Source organism: Pollachius pollachius, assembly GCF_949987615.1.
Source record: "Pollachius pollachius genome assembly, chromosome: 15".
Taxonomy (NCBI): domain Eukaryota; kingdom Metazoa; phylum Chordata; class Actinopteri; order Gadiformes; family Gadidae; genus Pollachius; species Pollachius pollachius.
Genome location: NC_136948.1, coordinates 5,816,892 through 5,835,615, shown reverse-complemented (window position 1 = coordinate 5,835,615; position 18,724 = coordinate 5,816,892). Strand labels below are relative to the sequence as shown.

The 18,724-nt window shown below is 48.8% G+C and overlaps 2 protein-coding genes across 4 annotated transcripts in view; both read left to right on the top strand.

The window, feature by feature from the left end:
- The window catches only part of vps39 (VPS39 subunit of HOPS complex), a 29,170-nt gene extending 21,943 nt beyond the window's left edge, over positions 1 to 7,227 (top strand). For both annotated transcript variants that reach the window (XM_079752453.1, XM_079752452.1), the window contains exons 22-24: positions 1,715 to 1,849; positions 4,568 to 4,659; positions 5,145 to 7,227. In XM_079752453.1, coding sequence (XP_079608579.1) covers positions 1,715 to 1,849; positions 4,568 to 4,659; positions 5,145 to 5,226 — 309 coding nt within the window. In that variant the 3' untranslated portion in view covers positions 5,227 to 7,227. The remainder of the gene's footprint in view (positions 1 to 1,714; positions 1,850 to 4,567; positions 4,660 to 5,144) is intronic.
- Positions 7,228 to 13,124: 5,897 nt separating this feature from the next.
- The window catches only part of galnt16 (UDP-N-acetyl-alpha-D-galactosamine:polypeptide N-acetylgalactosaminyltransferase 16), a 26,879-nt gene continuing 21,279 nt past the window's right edge, over positions 13,125 to 18,724 (top strand). Inside the window, exons 1-2 of one of the 2 annotated variants that reach the window (XM_079752576.1) lie at positions 13,125 to 13,468; positions 17,278 to 17,459. In XM_079752576.1, the coding sequence (XP_079608702.1) occupies positions 13,262 to 13,468; positions 17,278 to 17,459 (389 nt within the window). In that variant the 5' untranslated portion in view covers positions 13,125 to 13,261. Of the gene's footprint in view, positions 13,469 to 17,277; positions 17,460 to 17,583; positions 17,601 to 18,724 lie in introns of those variants that run through there. The other variant, XM_079752577.1, reaches the window with a different exon arrangement.

The window sequence follows — 18,724 nt, the reverse complement described above, 5'->3', positions numbered from 1 at the left end:
TCTCTCTCTGTGTGTGTGGGAGAGTGGAGGTTTATCGCTGTGGCTTTGCTTGGCCAGGGAGCTTCATAGCTCTCCTCCCCAAAGCACCTCGTTGAGTTTTAGCGTCCCTGTGCTATGGTTTTCCCTGGCCGCGCTCCCAGAGCCGGCCGGGCCGACCGAACGCTCCCAGAGTAGCGTGTGGAAGACTCTCTGTGAGGGCCTGGAGACGGCTCGGTGTGTGTGCCAGTCGCACGCCCTCTGCCATATAATACACCACATATATGTGGTGGATTAGCCTTCGTTAGGCAGCATCAAGCTAGCTAGTTGCACCAAAATGAACGCTAAATGGGTTAAGTTCATTTGCAATTGTCGAGCTAGTTTGTTAACGTGGGACTATAATCAGCCTTTTAGACTTCAATGCTACCAGGGTTTAGCTAGTTAGCTTAAAGAAACTACAAATGTCACCTTTTTGCGTTTACCACGACCCATTTTAGACCTACTTTACTCTCTATGGCTGGATTTGGTCGGGTTCAGGCATCATTTTCTGGTTTTCTCGTACTGTAGTCGCATACGGCCTGAACCCTTCCGCCCCATTCAAGCCGGATCTTCCTAATCTTGTGTAAAGTGTTCTCAAATCCCCATCGGATGGTCCTTATCCCACCTCCAGCACCATCAGGAAGTGGCTGGGCCCAAATGGCCGAGGACTTTCCAGGTCATGAGCTGGAGTAGCCAGGATTACAGAGCTGGCCTCTCAGTCGACAGGGTTTAGAAAGGGAGGCAACATCCTGACATAGGCCGAAGACTGACCGCAGGGCGGGGACACTTGCTAAAGAAAACAATGTCTCCCCGTTCCCTCATGAAACCGAACCCACCATTTACTATTCAGCAGATGCTTTTAGCCAAAGAGTCTTGTGGATTTTATTTTAGATGCATGTCATTAAAGAGCCGGTATTGGCCCTCAATATGACGTCTTCATCCATGAAGGTGGACTGCGGACATTTGGGAGTCAAACACCCTCACCACTTCATTTAGGGCCTTTAGCGGACGCTTTTATCCAAAGCGACGTACAAAAAGTACATTTGTCAGAACAAAGAGAAACAATGATATATCGCTGTCGGTACAGTAAGAATGTTCATAGAACCAAGTGCCAAGCACAAACAATCATTAGGTTAACCCGTTCCCCGTACACAACAATCTCGATTTTTTTTTTTTTTAGTTTTTTTTTTTTAAACATTTCATAGAAAGTGCAGAACAGCTTTATACATATCTGTACATTATTTTAGAAGTGAACATTTTCTTTTTGACCATTTTGTGTATTTTTTTAAGGCGCAATTTCAAAGTGTTTTTGGGAGAGACATGCTTAATAAATACATCATGTTTTCAAACTCAAAAATAATCGTGATTTCAATATTGACAAATAATCGTGATTATGATTTTTTCCTTAATCGAGCAGCCCTAGGATATACAGAGTCTAGGTCAACTCTGGTCCACTCGACCACTGGCATGATTAACCTGATGGCTTGTTGTTCTGTTTCAAAAATGTAGGTTTTTATTTGTCACTTACTCATACGGGATGTGCAATGAAATGTTTGCGTGACCTACTCTGAAATAAAATACAATAGAATAAAATAAAATAAATTACAATATAAGTTTTAACAGAAATTAAGAATATTATAAATGTATGTAAAATTAAAACTGGATAAACAGGGAGATGTATAAATTGTATTGTTTCCAGGCCATCCACCTGCTGCCGGCAAACACCCAGATCCGGGAGATCCGGGTGTTCCTGGAGAGTGTCCTGGAGGAGAGAGCCCAGAGGAGGCGCTTCGACCAGGTGCTGAAGAGCCTGCTGCAGGCCGAGTTCCTCCGGGTGAGTCCTTGGCAGTGTTGGGAACGTTACTTTGAAAAAGTAATTGGTTATAGTTACTCACTGCTTGTTCCAAAAAGTAACTGAGTTAGTAACTGTATTACTCTATAATAAAAAAGTAACTAGTTACCAGGGAAAGTAACTATTTGTGTTACAGCAAGAAAATAAAGTTGCTGTAGGTCAAAGAATTTGGATTTTTCTGAGCAGTTTTCACTTGGCCTTAATGTGTTACATGGTTGAACTGCCCGTTCAAGGCCCTGATATACTTCCAACTGAATTTTAATTTGCTTGGTTGCAAAGGCTGTGGAACATCTGCCGAATACTAAAGAGAGTGCCAACTTTTCTTCGAATGGATCCGGACTCGCCATTTCTGCTGCTTCATTGAATCTGTTTGGTGTGTGCGTGTGCGAGTGTGGCGCGCGTGTCCTGGCTTGTGTGTATAAACACTGGCTCTGATTGGCTACCATGAAACATGACTCTGCCTTAGCCAATCATAGTCGCTTATCTCGTTGTTAACCCCGCCGGTCTCCTCACTAGCAGTTTGTGTTTGGAGCCAGGGGTGCGTTTGGTTTACGCAGTTTATTCAATCAATTCATAGTAACGTACAGTAACGGCGTTGTAACGATGGAAAACAGTAATTAGTTAGAATACCCCGTTGCTGAAAAAATAACGGCGTTACCTAACGCCGTTCTTTTAAACAACGTTATTACAAACACTGGTCCTGGGAGGAGAGGCGGAGCCCTGGGGAGGCAGCGGTCCAACGGCCCTCCCGTTAGTCAAAGTCAAAGTCAGCTTTTAGTCAATTCCAAAATATGTACAAGACAAATAGAGGAATCGAAATTGCGTTTGTCTCGGCCTCACCGTGCAAAAGTAGAAAGGGATAAAATTTGGTAAAATGAAGTATGAAGTAATATATTATAATAATATTTACAATTAATTATTATAAATTCTCATTAGTGGTCGTCGGTATGGGTCCACCCTCCAGGGTTGGAACCAGGGATACGCTGGGGATTTTGTGGGACGAATTCAACCAATTTTGCATCATTGGTTTAATTCATTTAACCAAAACAATGTGAAACCCAAATTGGTTGAATTCATCACATCATCCACCATTTAACCAATCATGTTTTCATCATTGGTTTAATTCATCACACGACAATGAAGATCCTGTCGTTGGTCGACTGAGGTTCTCAGCGTTGTGTCTGTGTGTAGGTTTTCACCAGACTCCCTTCCTTGTTTCCCTCTGAAGAGATGACGTAATTATATTGATTCCTTTAGCGGATTCCCTTCTCCTCTCAGGCAGAACAGGGTGTGGGCCCCATTAAGTCAGTTCTGTTTGTATATCTCTTGATCACGTTTGGAGTCTCACAGGCCCCACGATGTACAACACAACACCCCTAACCCCTAAGTCCAAAAACCTCCCTTTGCCCAGAGAGGAAGGAACCTTGAGAAGGACCACCGAAGTTGTGAGTGCAACACCGCCTCTCACTGCTGATGCAGCTGCCAGGCATTTTGCTGAACCGCACTTTGAAGGGCTCATGGTCATCCAGAACGAAAGCCTTAATCCTGACTATTACAACGGACACGCAGCCCTGATACTTTAAGGCCTTCTCTGTTTGTACGGACATTGATTATCTCCTGCCTGGAAGGATCTGAAAGTTTGGTAGCCCTGTGGATTCAGAACTACTACTAAGAAAGTCTGCAATAGGAAGCAGTCCCAAACTATTTGAAAGAAGTAACTTCCAATACTCCTTGGAAGAGGAGATTTGTGGATCAATTTGAATCTTTGGGTCTTCTGTTGCTGGGACTTTTCTCTGTTCCTGGTGGGTGAATGGAAGCCTGTATATCCTCTTCTTGGCTGCCTAATGTGAATCCAGAGTAGCCCTAAAATAAAGACAATTTTTACCTAATTGGTTGTGTGAGAATCACAGTGCTTCTGCCCATGGCAGGGAACTCAATCAGCCAATAGGACGGTCCAAGGAGGGTCGGTCGTTTCCAGGTGGTCAGACATCAAGGCAGGGAAACGTCCAGTAAAAGTAATCTATTGACCATAATAATGTCCTTAATGATATTCATATCAGTCATGTGGAAAAGGCGAAGTGAAAGGAAGCATTCTGCTCCAGTTGCTCTGACAACAGTTGTGGTCATGGTTTCCTTTTGTATACTCTGAAAACGGGACACCCCCCCCCCCCCCCAATTCTTTTAAAGGGTTCCATGCACTTAAACCAACTGTGAGAGTGCTACTTGAGGCTGTTGTTGTTGTGTCTGAATCTTACCTTGGTCTCAACAAAATCTCCTCCTCCTCCTCCTCCTCCTCTGTCATCTTCCTCCTCCTCCTTCTCTTCTGTCATCTTCCTCCTCCTCTGTCATCTTCCTCCTCCTCTGTCATCTTCCTCCTCCTCCTCTGTCATCTTCCTCCTCCTCCTCTGTCATCTTCCTCCTCCTCCTCCGTCATCTTCCTCCTCCTCCTCCTCCTCCTCCTCCTCCTCCTCTGTCATCTACCTCCTCCTCCTCTGTCATCTACCTCCTCTTCCTCTGTCATCTACCTCTCCTCCTCATCTTCCTCCTCCTCCTCATCTTCCTCCTCCTCCTCCTCCTCCTCCTCTGTCATCCTCCTCCTCTGTCATCTTCCTCCTCCTCCTCTGTCATCTTCCTCCTCCTCCTCCTCCTCTGTCATCTTCCTCCTCCTCCTCTGTCATCTTCCTCCTCCTCCTCCCTCAGGTCCAGGAGGAGCGTATCTTCCACCAGCAGGTGAAGTGTGTCATCACGGAGGAGAAGACCTGTCGCGTGTGCAAGAAGAAGATCGGGAACAGGTAACGTGCTCCTCCGCTCCTCATTATCCCTCTCATTATCATACAGAGTAGATTAGAGGCTGAATATTAAACGGCCGCAATGAGACCCATTCATTGTCCATAATTTATGCACATTTTGTACATTCTGCTCGGTTGAAATCCGACTAATGTGTTTCACGGATCGTGACGGCAATTTGAATGCATGAGAACAGCATTTTCTTCCACAATGCACTTTTACTGCATTTAAATCTTCCGCTTCCTTTTCCAATTGCTCCGTTTATTGTTTGTTAATGTAAATCTGTTTGTTAATGTATATCTGTGTGTTAATGTCCATCTGTGTGTGTTAATGTAAATCTGTTTGTTAACGTAAATCTGTTTGTTAATGTATATCTGTGTGTTAATGTCCATCTGTGTGTTCTCTTTGTGTGTTAAGTCCATTTCTATGTAAATCTAAATCTGTGTGTGTTAATATGAATGTGTGTGTTCTTTGTGTGTTTGCTGTGCAGTGCGTTCGCCAGGTACCCCAACGGCGTGGTGGTGCACTACTTCTGCTGCAAGGACCGCTCCGCCTGCCCCACGGACCACTAACCCCCACCCAGGGCCCCCCAACCTGGGGGGCTGATGAATAAGGCAGGGGACCCCTCTCACCGTGCGGACCCCACGGCCTTGAGGAGGAGGACGAGGAGTCGTGTCTTCATCATCGGAGCCTCGCCGTACAGAAGACACTCTGGCCGCGTCTCCAACACTCACTGGATGCTTTTACCCAGAGTGCACCTTGAGCGCCCCTGCTCCTTCTCCTCCTGCGTTGTTGTGTTTTATTCATGGTGTACAGGGGAACTGGGTCATGGTGATGTCATGCTCCCCTGCCTGGAGCCCCGACACCGGACCTTCTCCTGGAGGCACCTAGCACTCTCCCCTCACTCTCCCCTCACTCTCCCCTCACTCTCCCCTCACTCTCCCCTCACTCTCCCTCACTCTCCCCTCACTCTCCCTCACTCTCCCTCACTCTCCCTCACTCACTCTCCCCTCCCTCTCCCCTCACTCTCCCTCACTCTCCCTCACTCTCCCTCACTCACTCTCCCCTCCCTCTCCCTTCACTCTCCCTCACTCTCCCCTCTCTCTCCCTCACTCTCCCTCACTCACTCTCCCACTCTCCCTTACTCCCTCTCCCCTCACTCTCCCCTCCCTCTCCTCTCACTCTCCCCTCCCTCTCCCTCACTCTCCTCCTGCTCACGGTTCATCGGGTCACTAATGGACTCTCGGGTTGGGGTGTGGTCAAGCGCGGTCCACCACCAACAGGGGGAGAGAGAGAGAGGGGGAGACGAGGAGAGGGGGAGAGAGACTGATATCTGACATTGTTCAGCTGGCCCTTGGCTTCACTCCCCCACCTGTTGGAGAGAATGAGACTCTGAGGTAGAGGCGCTGAGTGACGAAGGCCCACATCCCCTGAAGTGTGGGTGGAGGGGGGGTGCTGAAATAATGACGTCATTCTTTCCCTCTCCTCCCCCAGGTCCTGTCATGTTGGGTGTGCTTGTGACTCTTATTATAAAACACAATGAAATGCCTTGTGGGACGGGAGATTGTACTCAGTAAGTCCTCCGTCTGTCTGTCTGTCTCACCTCCTCACTGTTCCTCTGTCTAGTCTGTGTGTCAACCAGTCTGTCTGGCCATCAGTCTGCCTGTGTGTCCACCCGTCAGTGTTTCCCCCAGTCTGTGCGTCTCCTTAATGCCTCCAGCATGGCTTTGGGTGTGGCTCTCGACAGCGGTGTGTCAGCAGCACGCCTTCCTCCAGTGTTCCTCTGCGATCGCGATATATATATATATATGCACAGCAGTCCTCCCTCCTGACCCGGAGACCTCTATGTCTCCATTCTGGTTTCACAACAGTCTGTCCTCATCAGGCTGGCCGATTTAATCCTCCTCTCAGCAGCTGGCAGTCCTTCCCTCACACTAATTAAAAGATTAAAAGACTTTAACGCCTGGAAGACTACGGTTATCTGAAGGCTTGAATCACACGCCTGTTCAGTAAAAAATGATGTATATCAATATAAAGATATCTAATATAGTGACTTTTGAGGGCCATTGTGTTGTTACGGAGACTTTGACATCGAACCCGTGGCGTGACCCAGACGGAGGCTTCAATTAGTTAGAGCAACAGGAAATGACTTGAGGAATTCTTAATTAATGTTCTGTATTTAACGAACGCTCCGAGAACAGCCGGTACGGACGGCTGCTGACTTGCCAGAGGGCACATCGGCAGGGGTACGAGTCCGACTGCAATCTGACAGGCTGCCTTATCTCCCCGTGATCTGTAGAAATTAGCTTGATTTGTAACTCTACGGAGGTAATTTGTGGAGGGGGCGGAGCTAAACCGCCCCCTGTAATCGAGTAATAGGTTTTTACAGGTTCACTGTATGAGACTGTTACCCTTGTTTTTGTACAGTCCCCATGTGTATACTGTACAAAGCGCTGAGCGCCCAGAGGTCAAAGGTCAGGAAGAAAACGTTTGCAATGAGCACTTATTAAATACAGCCAGCGGCCTGTGAGATGCTCTGTGTGTACAGCTTCAACCAATAAACATGCAGCTCCTCTGAACCGGCTGTCTGTCCTGCCTAGCACCAGTGGGTGATTCAATTCAATTCAAAAAAATCTTTATTGGCAATGAGAACATTTACAACATTTACATAGCCAAAGCAGTTGAACAATAAAGAGGTCAAAATGTTAAATACAAAATATATGACTCAATATATGAATACTGAAATGAGAGCTCTTATAAAATATTTCGGGTATCTCATAAAGAATAAATTATAATAATAATAAATCAAAGATACACTCTAAATACAATGCAAAACGCTTTCGTCCAAAGCCACTTGCATCGAGCTTTAGAAAACATCATTGACATTCGTTTTGAGGAAAATCCACGAGGGAAAGAAATTATGGTTATTATAGTGGCCGATGAATGATGGATAAATGGCCTATCGACAGAACCGGAACAAGAGAGACTCCGTGACAAGTTGTGTTCCCTTAAAGCTTCTGCTTTATCTTTCATCCAGAACTTGTTCAGGGTTACCCTGCTCCATTAGTCGACCGCCGGAGCCGCGTTCGGCATCGGAGAGATCAGACGCAACACGCTGACTTGTGCGCTCCGCACGTTCAGCTGAACCAGAACCGCAGCGCGTCAGACTGACTGGACACTGGCCTGAGTCACAGCCTGGCTGCTAGCCCCTCCACCTCAACCAGCTGCCGGCGGGCACGGCAGGAGATGCTGGAGGAGGAGGTAGAGGAGAGTAGGTTGGGTTCAAAGGGGCCTTCACAAAACTAAAACCCTGAATTATAACCAAAACCGCTTACTCGTAAAACATATACAAAGCAACATTTTTATTATAGTGAAATTGGAATCCTCACCAAAACCCGTGAAAAAAACAAAAACTCTTACCCACTCTTCATCTGCACCATAAGGTATGGACCTGGTTTGTATTGGCTGTTTTATCAATAAAACACGGAACACTAGGTTACAAGCCTAATGTGTGTTAAGTGTTTATCAATAAAACACAACGTCCGCGGTTGCCAAGGGGACTGCGGTGCTTCAACACCTCCGTGCGCTGTCGAACCGCGGCCGTCTGGCGTCCGCCTGAAGCCTACCTCAGCGGGCAGCGTTAGAGCACGCTTGGCCGAAGACTGTTCCAGGAGGCCCACGCTCTGAGGAAAACATATTAGGCTGCCATCACCGTTAGCTCTAGCGACCCATCAAATGCTACACGAGTCTCGTCGCAAACGCCTGCATATTTCGGCCCCCGTTAGAAGGGCCCCTCCGGATAGGCCCGATTTAAAAATAAAAACAAAACAAATCTGTTGTTTTTGCCACCATAAGGGTCGTTCCAGTGTGTCAGCCAAATGGGCACACTCAATTATTCAGTGTGTGTGTGTGTGTGTGTGTGTGTGTGTGTGTGTGTGTGTGTGTGTGTGTGTGTGTGTGTGTGTGTGTGTGTGTGTGTGTGAGAGAGATGGTGTCATGTCTTGGAATGGGATTGGGTGTGCTAATGGAAAGATCACGTGTACGCGGTGAAACCAGGAGTTAACCCAGAAGCCCCAGAGATGCTGGGTCAGTCTGAGCCCGCCTCGCGTCTCTACAGCCGCCAGCTTCAGAGACGCGGAGAGAGGGGCGTGGCGGCGCAGGTGAAGTCGCTGTTTATGTCCGCTTGGTTTGATGGCCACCCTCCCCGTTTACCTTACCGCGTTAACTCTCAAACCGCTTCTCGTTCAGGGGAGGTTCCAAACCCGTGCTCGAAGATGCTCACGGTTGGGAGAACGGCCGGGCTCATGGGCACTGAGCCTGTACTTTATGCCGGGAAGGGAGGAGGCAGTGAACCGGCAACTTTCTCTGGGTCTCAGCGAATGAGGCTGGTCAAAGTCTCGCTTACCTCAACGACACACACACACACACACACACACACACACACACACACACACACACACACACACACACACACACACACACACACACGCACACAACTGACTTTGTTCTGCAGAGAAGCTGGTGAATAAGTCCTCTGTAAGATTGTGAAATAACATGCGAATTGCACGTGACGTAGGCCTATGCATAAAGTCGTAGCGAAAGATATAAGTAGACAGATAGAGATATCGATTTATATAATATATTTATATTAAATATGATATATATGTATCTGTGTGTCTTTATTTAATATGTATAGATATTTTCTCGTGTATAATTCTGTGGTCTTCAGCGTCTGTAGCATCACCTCGAGCCGCTGCCGTGGGGGCTCCAGGCGCTCACTGATTGGACCCCGGGATAACGAGGTGTTCGTGAGTCCCGTCGGTACATCACGCAGAGAATCCTCCAGGAATCCGGATGTGAGAAACTAGAAACCCCCATTATTTTCTTCCTTCGATGTTCATTTAGGTCGCTGGGAAACAGACTTTAGTTCAAAGACATTTCCCACAGACTAATTAATAATGATAAAACATGACGTCACCAAGTAGGAAAGTGTGATTCGGAGAGCACGTAGGTCGACCAATCACAGCCCGGCACGGTGGTGAGATCACTTCCTTAAGAATAGCTTTTCTACATTTTGTGCAGCAGTGTAACAAGAGAGAACACAAATATTTGAAAATACAAACTTGTTCACCCTGGGTCATTTGGACACACGAACAACCACACACACGCACACGCACGCACACACACAAAAACACACACACCACCTCCCTCAAGCTAGGATATGAACTCTGAGAGATTGTCTTCTTCCTCCTCTATCTCGTCCCTGACAGTTTGTGTTGTGTTTGCGCAGGACACACAAACTCACGCCACTCCTATGTACTCACAGGCCCTGGCTTGTGCACACACAAACGTACACACACACACACACACACACGGCCCTTCCTTCCCATTGGTCAACGCCTCCTTTATCATCACAGTGGAATTCCATGAAGTTTGTGTTTGTGTGTTGTGCAATGGAATCTGAGTGCAGTTGTGTCATTTGTGTGTGTGTGTGTGTGTGTGTGTGTGTGTGTGTGTGTGTTTTTGTGTGTGAAAATGTCTGGTGTGTGTGTCTGATGGTAATAGCTACATTTGTGTGTCTTAGTAGGCATATGAGTCCAGTGCTGTGCCATTGGAGTGTGTGTTTGTGTGTCATTGTGTAAGTGTGTGTGTTGTGAGGGGCGCGGTGTGAATTAACATTGTGTGTTAGCAGGCCTATGTGGGCTGTTTAGCCATCTGTGTGTCTGAGGAGACACAGGAGAGAGAGAAGAGAGAGAGACGTCCATTTGGACCAAACCATAAAATATAATAGGATCACAATAACAGGACATATTGCAATACAAGATTAATGTGATCTATTATTGATTGCCCCGGATTCTCCCTGTACCTCTAAACACATCCAGTAACATTTATGGGGTAGATCCTTTGGTGCTTACATGAGCAGTACATGGTTAGCCTGGGTTATATTGATCCTAATGCGCTGAATGTAACACATGGATGTAAGTGCAGCTGTGCTGTACTAATGCTGTAGTGTAGAGGTTAGCATCTACGGCTAGGTGTGGGAGCTGTGTTGACATGAGACAAAACAGTGGCTTTTTTTTATCAGTCTCTCTCTCTCTCTTTCTCTCTCTCTCTCTCTCTCTCTCTCTCTCTCTCTCTCTCTCTCTCTCTCTCAAACGGCTTTATTGGCATGAAGGACATAATAGTTATGTTGCCAAAGCACTAAAAGTAAAATAAGATACAAACACAAGAAAGAAGACAATCCCAGCAGAACCCCAAAGACACACGCTGGCCTGAGGCCCGGGCCTCAGGCCAGCGGCCTCAAGTGGTCCCCGGTCTCCAGATGTGCTGGAACTGGTTTCCTTACCCGCGGATCTGGTCCCTAATCCCCAGAGGGGGGGGGGGGGGGGGGGGGGGGAAGGACAGAAGGACAGTGAGTGGATGTGTGTGTGGAAGAGAGAGTCAGAGCAAGAGAAAGAGTGTGTTTGTGTGTGAGGGTAGGCAAGACAGTTCTCTGTATGTGTGCTTGGGACCGAATGCTAGGACAGTGTGTGTGTGTGTGTGTGTGTGTGTGTGTGTGTGTGTGTGTGAGAGTGTGAGAGACAGGAGTGTGTGTATGTGTGTGCATGCCTGTGTATGTGTATGTGCGTGTGTGTGTGTGTGTGTGTGTGTGTATGTGTCCCAACTCTTTCCCATCACCGCTGCCCCCTGCGGTGCCCTACACCCCTCACTCTGCCCCCCAGGACCCTGTTGCCCCCTGTCCACTTCCATCAGGGATCCTGGAGGCCCTGCTCCCATCCACCACCACCACCACCTGCTCCCCCACCACCACCACCACCACCACCACCTGCTCCACCACCACCACCACCCCCACCACCACCACCACCACCACCACCATCTGCTCCACCACCACCACCACCACCACCACCCCCACCACCCCCACCACCACCACCACCACCACCTGCTCCACCACCACCACCACCACCTGCTCCACCACCACCACCACCACCTGCTCCACCACCACCACCACCTGCTCCACCACCACCACCACCACCACCACCTGCTCCACCACCACCACCACCACTACCACCACCCAGCCCCACCATCACCTGCTCCACCACCACCACCCCATCCCTCCTCCATCAACACAACCTCCACCACCAACACCCACCTCCAACACCATCACACCCCCCACCTCCACCACCACCTCCACCACCACCATCCAACACCACCACCTCCACCACCACCTCCACCACCACCATCCAACACCACCACCACCACCACCACCACCACCCCCCCAAACATACACGAGTTGGTAATGTGGGACTTCTTTGTGCTCTGGGCGGCCGTGAGAATAGAACGGGCCCTCAGGGCCCAGAACATGTTCAACGAGATCCGTTACAAGAAAAGATCAAAACAAGAAAAGACGCATGCAAAGGAGAGAGATAGATTCGTTGCGGAACGCAACGAATCTATCTCTCTCCTTTGCATGCGTCTTTTCTTGTTTAATTTATTTAAAACAAGAAAACAAATCAAGATGTATCCTAGCACTTTCCATATTTAATTTATTTTAAACAAGAAAATAGAACCCTTGTGTGTAAATATTTTAATTTTTCTTTAATCAGGCGCTGTAATCAATACCAATCAAGACATCAAAACACAGAGCTGGCCTGATCTGGACGGATTAGGGATTCCGCGACTTTAAAAGCATCAGGGAACATCTTTTGTTTGTGTTGCCCGGCTGGTTCCCGTTAGCGTAGACTTTACGTTTTCACAGCAAGAATAAACCATGGGCAACCGTGATTTTTTTATTTTTTATTCTTCCCTCCGTTTTCTAATCCGGTGTGTGTGCTGACATCACCCGGAGCCAGCTGTGTGTGAAACGAAGCAGGGCGAACAAGATGAGCTCATACTACAGCACGAGTGCTTTTCTTTATGGAGCTGGAAATAAAATGAAATAACATGAATTAAATGAATCACGAGTGTGAGGTGGACTGAGTTTGGGGGTCCCTGGGGGTCCAGCTGCGTTCTGCGCTCGTGGCCTCCACGCACACTCTGATTCTCTCATGTTTGCTCCTGATTTTCTCTTGTAGACTTTGAACTGTTTAACTATTAAAAAGGCCTCGCCGTGATGTGAGCGCCCTCGGTCTGGTACGAATCCAGAAGGACGTGGGTCCCAACACCGGCTCTTCCAGGCTCTGGAAACGGGAGGCTCAGACCGTAGCTCATGATTTATTCAACTCCAACGCTTACTCAGTCTGCGGAACACAACCGCTCCTGTTGTAGATCGTCGAACCCGCCCGTTCCTTTGAGCCTCGCGGTAAAGATCAGGGTTCGGCTGCAGCGGTCCGATTGCCTGTGGCGCAACAGCGCGGCTCGTGCACGGCGGGGGGAGGAGGGGGGGAGGAGGTGACCGGCGCTAGGACCGCGCGGCGCAGTGCGCAGATCCCAGCAGCGGCAGCAGCAGCAGCAGGCTGTTCGTGGAGCGGCTGGCGGTGCTGCGGTTCATCACCAGCAAGGCACCGGCCGCAGCTCAACAACCCCCCCCCCCTCTCCTAGCTTTGTGTCCTCGGCAGGCGAACCTGAACCCGTCGGGCTCGTGGCCGGAGCCCGCCATATGGGCTCAGGATGCGCCGGATACGGGCCAACGCCATCGCGATTCTGACCGTCGCGTGGATCCTGGGAACGTTTTATTATCTGTGGCAGGACAACAAGCCGCAGACCTCCCCGTCCTCCGCGTCGCAGCCCCGCGCCGCGGGAGCGCGGATCCACGGGCAGAAGGGGTCCTCCGGCCGGCTGGAGATCCACCGCGAGGACCGGACCATCCCGCTGATCGTGAGTGACGGGCGGTTACGGAGCGCGTGCTGAGTGTGAATCGCGTTAATGGAAAGTGTGTGTGTTTGTGTGTGCGCGCGCGCGCGCGTGTGTGTGTGTGTGTGCGTGCGCACCTGTGTGTGTGTGTTTGTGTATGTGTCGTCGGTGACAGTGGCGGTCTGCAGGGGAGTGTGTGTTGCATGTTGATGTGTGTTATGAGGGCGCGAGGGGGATGTGATCTAAAAGCAGCTGCCATGCGATACGTTTTTTTTCTTTTCTGGGCCCTCGTCGGCAGCGGCAAAAATATGTCACTTGGAAAAAAAACATATTTATATTAAATTTTTTAGAAACACTCGCAAGAACGCAGGTTTTTAATTTCTCCGTAGTTATTTATGAATTCTCTTCGCGACGTCCCTCTCCCGGAGCACGAGATCCCGACGATAAGAGGCTTTGCGTAAGTCCAGCGCGGCGCGCGAGCGCCGCTGGGTTTCCTCTGATCAACCCGCGGTCACTCTCCTCGAGCGCCGGAACCTTTAGCACGCGCTCAGCTCGACGGATCAAAGGAACAGAACCAGAACGCGCCCGTGGAACCGTTGACTGTTATCAACACGCGGGCAGACGTCGTCGTCCTCGAGACAGAAGGTCCTTGAAAGCACGTCATTAACAGGCCGGTAATAACAGCCGTCTCGCGGGGCAACCCCGGGCGAAGCGCCTTGCCCCGCGAGACAAGAGAGCGACGAGGCGTCTGGGAAACAGGTGTGATTTTACTAACAAATGAAACACGCCGCCGAGTCCTCCCAGGCCACGCGCCCCCTCGGGATGTGGGTCATGTGAGTTGTTTAAGAACGAGGAAAGGCCAGTGCATGATGGGAGGTCATGGGGTGACTGAAGGGTGCGTGTCTGTCACCTGTAGCCGAGCAGATGTTCCTGAGCGCCGCGATGGGTCAGGACCGGGTCTTTAAGTGTGTAGACTTCCACTCAGAGTCTGACACAGGCGGCTGGTTTGCCATGATGCTTCTTCTGCTTCGCTTTCTGTGTCTCTCTTATTGTCTCTCTCTCTCTCTGTCTCTCTCTTTCTGTGTCTCTCTCTTCCTGTGTCTCTTTTTCTGTGTTTCTTTCGCTCCATCTTTTCTTCTTTCATTCCTTTAGTTTTTCTTTCTATCCCTGGTTTTATTTGTTCCATCTTCTCTTCCTTCCCGTCCACTTCTCTCTCTCTCTCTTTCTCTCTCTCCATCTTCATTTACTCCCTCCCTCCCTCCCTCCCTCCCTCCATCTCCTCCTCTCTCCCCTCTGTCTCCGCAGCCTGGCTGACTGATTCACCAGCCTGCCTCCGTCGGCTCTGTGTGATGACTGTTGTCAGGCGGAGCCCGTCCACCTGTCTTTCACATCTGCCGTGCGGCGCGCTGTCTTCCGTTGCGTTTCCATGACTCCACGCAGCGCTTCCATGACTCCACGCAGCGCAACATCTGCCCGACGCCTCGGGAGCTAGTGTAGCACACTACTTAGTGCCCAACAGGGCTAGCTAGCCCATTAGCTGGAAGGGGGTGGGGCGCCATGTTGACACCAACTGTTACGGCAGACTGCTCGTCTCCTGGAGCACAGTACCCAGTACATAGTACACAGTACATAGTACACAGTACATAGTACACAGTACCAAGTACCCAGTCCACATTACAGAGTACACAGTACCAGTTCACAGTACCCAGTCCACAGTACCCCGTACACAGTAACCAGTACACAGCGCCCAGTACACAGTAAACAGAACACAGTACACAATACAGAGTACACACTACCAGTACACAGTACCCAATACACAGAACACAGTACGTAGTACCCAGTACCAAGCACCCAGTACACAGCGCCCAGTACCCAGAACACAGTACCCAGTATCCAGTACACAGTACCCAGTATCCAGTACCCAGTACCCATACAGTACACAGTACCCGGTACTACCCAGTACCCAATACAACATACACACGGACAGCTGTAGCATTTCAACCATGTCATATTGATGAAACCACAGTACACATCTGATGCACATGAATAACCTGTAATACTGGAAACTGCCATGAGGATCAGGCCAGGGACACACTTCCCTGTCAACCAGTAAGCGTACACCTTGGTGGGGGGGGGGGGTTAGTATCCACCTGCAGTCACATGCAGGTGGATACTCCTGGGGTTGCTAAGCAACTGTCATCTGGCAGTTGTAACCAGGACTAGGAATAGGACCAGGAAATCCTGGCACAAAAAAGGAAAATGCAAATAAACAAGAATATTGATTATTATTGTTGCTATTAATAATCAATACATAGCTATATTATTGATCATTCAATATTGACGACTCTGTGGGCCCAGGTTGTTGCTTCAGGAACCATTTAATGTTTGTCGAGTGAAGACCTTCTGTCCCATGTGTATGGTGAGATTCAGTTCATGAAGTTGACACGACCATACCTTCCACAAACATCCGCCTTCCCTGTGAAAGTAGGCTAATCCCCTGCAGCTTAACCACAACACACTGGTTATTAGCTAGCTAACGTTTCCATAGAGATTTACTTGATGGTTACGGATTAACAGAAATGTCTGCGCTGGGTTCTCGTTTTCTCTCTTTCCTTTTTTTTCCTTTGATTTTCCTGTATTTATTATTCCTCACAGTAATCACGTGGTGTTTTTTTAAGGACTACTTAAAGTGTCTAAATTGCAACGTATACGTTTTCTTTTTTTTCTTTCTTTTATGTTGATACATTAATCACAATAAAATATCAACAAGCTTCATATGAACGTAGCATGACATTGTTTAGCACGGTATAGCATTGCTTGGCAAATGACCCGGTAGCTCAGCACTGCACATCCTGACTTGGCTCGGCTTAGCATTGGCCAAACACGATTTAGCTCCCCGTGTGAAGTCATGGAGGGCCAGATGTTGCAGATCAGTGTGGGTGGTTCACGCTGGTCCACTGTGACTGAGTAATGGAGGGTACACATGCTGCCTTCACAGCACAGCTTATCGAGATGTTTCAATTAACTTTATTAATACAATCATTGAAACATTTTTTAATAACAGAATTCGGAGAACATATGTTTAAAAATGTGATTTAAAAGAAGGGGCTTTTTATGAATTCCAATGAAAATGTAATGAGATGAATCATGCATGCAATACAAAAAAACTGTATGAAATACCCTATGAAGAAAGATGGCGCATATGAGCCTATCTTAATCTACTTTCGTTTTTTTTGAGAGATGTAAAAATAAGTTTCAGTTCTTGTCTCAGCTGAACGAATTATGTACCTGGCCTTTTCGTTAACTCAATTGGCAAAACATCAATGATTACCTCCCCGCCTTTATTGGAATGAATGCGTTCCTCTATGAGAGGAGAAGTCATGACCCCCCTGTAAAGTACCAACAGACAATGATTCATTTGGTTTGTCTTTCTTCATAAAGTCAATCTAACTCAAAGGCTTTGCTTTGGTCGCTCTTCAGTGCCGTCCTTCATGTTGTTTTCAATGATGGTGATCAAACTGGGGTCCTAAAATGAGCTATTTTGGACCGCTTCGCTGGCGACAGTGAAACATCTTTATCGGATGTGTATATGTGTGTGTGTGTGTGTGAGTGTGTGAGTGAGTGTGTGTGTGTGTGTGAGTGTCTGTGTGTGTGTGGGTGTGGGTGTGTGTGAGTGTCAGTGTCTGTGTGTTTGTGTGTATGTGTGGGTGTGTGTATGTGTGAGCATTTCTACGTGCATTCGTAAACAAAAAAAAAAGATGCGAGTCAGACATAAAGAGGGGCAACATGTTATACAATGTCCCCCCCCCCCCCCCCCCCCCCCCCCCCACCAGGTGACCCACCCCCCGCGGGCGGAGCAGCAGTTGCCGCTGATGGGGGGCTTCGACGAGAAGGCGTACCTGGCGGGGAAGCAGATGAAGCCGGGTGAGGACCCGTACCGAGAACACGCCTTCAACCTGCAGGAGAGCAACCGGCTGGGCAGCGAGAGGGCAATCAGAGACACCCGGCACTACAGGTGAGGAATCAATTAGAGAGGGCCATCAGAGACACCCGGCACTACAGGTGAGGAATCAATTAGAGAGGGCCATCAGAGACACCCGGCACTACAGGTGAGGAATCAATTAGAGAGGGCCATCAGAGACACCCGGCACTACAGGTGAGGAATCAATAAGAGACACTACAGGTGAGACACCTGACACTACAGGTGAGGGAATCAATTAGAGAGACTACAGGTGAGGAATCAATTAGAGACACCACAGGTGAGGAATCAGTTAGAGAGGACCATCAGAGACACCCAACCCTACAGGGGAGGAATCAATTAGAGACACTACAGTACAGGTAATAAACCTGTCATTACTGGTGAGAGGGGCCAATCAGATGATGCGCATTATAGGGGAGAGGGAACCAATCATAGACAGAACATTAGAGCGAAGGGTCAGGCCAGTTCCCATGGAGATCAACCCTGACACCAGGCTGACCCCGGGGCTCTGGATGATCTCCATAAGAAGATCAAGGCTCTTAACCGGGCCAGACCTGTGGGTCTCAGGCCCCAGACTGGTGACGGATCTACAACCAGGCCATGAGCATTCTGCATGGATATGGTGACCTCTGAGGCCCCTCAGAGCCCTGGGTGGTCCTGAGTGGAGGTAGCCTGGCTATTGCCAGACCTGCTGAAGAAAATGCTTCCCCAGACCAAGCATTTTCTTCAGCACAAGAGGCGTGATCAACGGGCCTTGTTCAAACGACTCTGTACGCAATTGGCTGCCTGCCGTCGCTTCCCTGTCGTCATTGGGTTAAACCAAGCCAGCTTGGTGATCGGCTCCCGCAAAAACGTATCGGAGGCAGAAAGAAATGTATTGCTCTTCCCCAGACCCTTCTGCAGGGCGAACTCAAATCGTCGGCAGAATGGGCGGGGCTACCCAGTCTAGAGTGGAGGGTCAGGTGGGAAGACGGCCTAAATGAAGACAATGCACCACCTAGATGTAGATACAAGTGGTCTGTCGTCGAGCCCCATGGCGTTAATTCTGCCAGGCACACATTTACGTTGGCTTCCATTTTGTCAACCTTCAGCACCCGTCCTCAATCCCTCGCGTCCCCTGACAGACGCTTGTTGATCTGTTGATGGCTCCACTACTAGTGGAACACTGGAGACCTTCATATATGAAGGAGAACATCTTTAGACCTTCATATAAGTAGGAGAACATCTGGAGACCTTCATATAAGTAGGAGAACATCTGGAGACCTTCATATATGAAGGAGAACATCTTTAGACCTTCATAT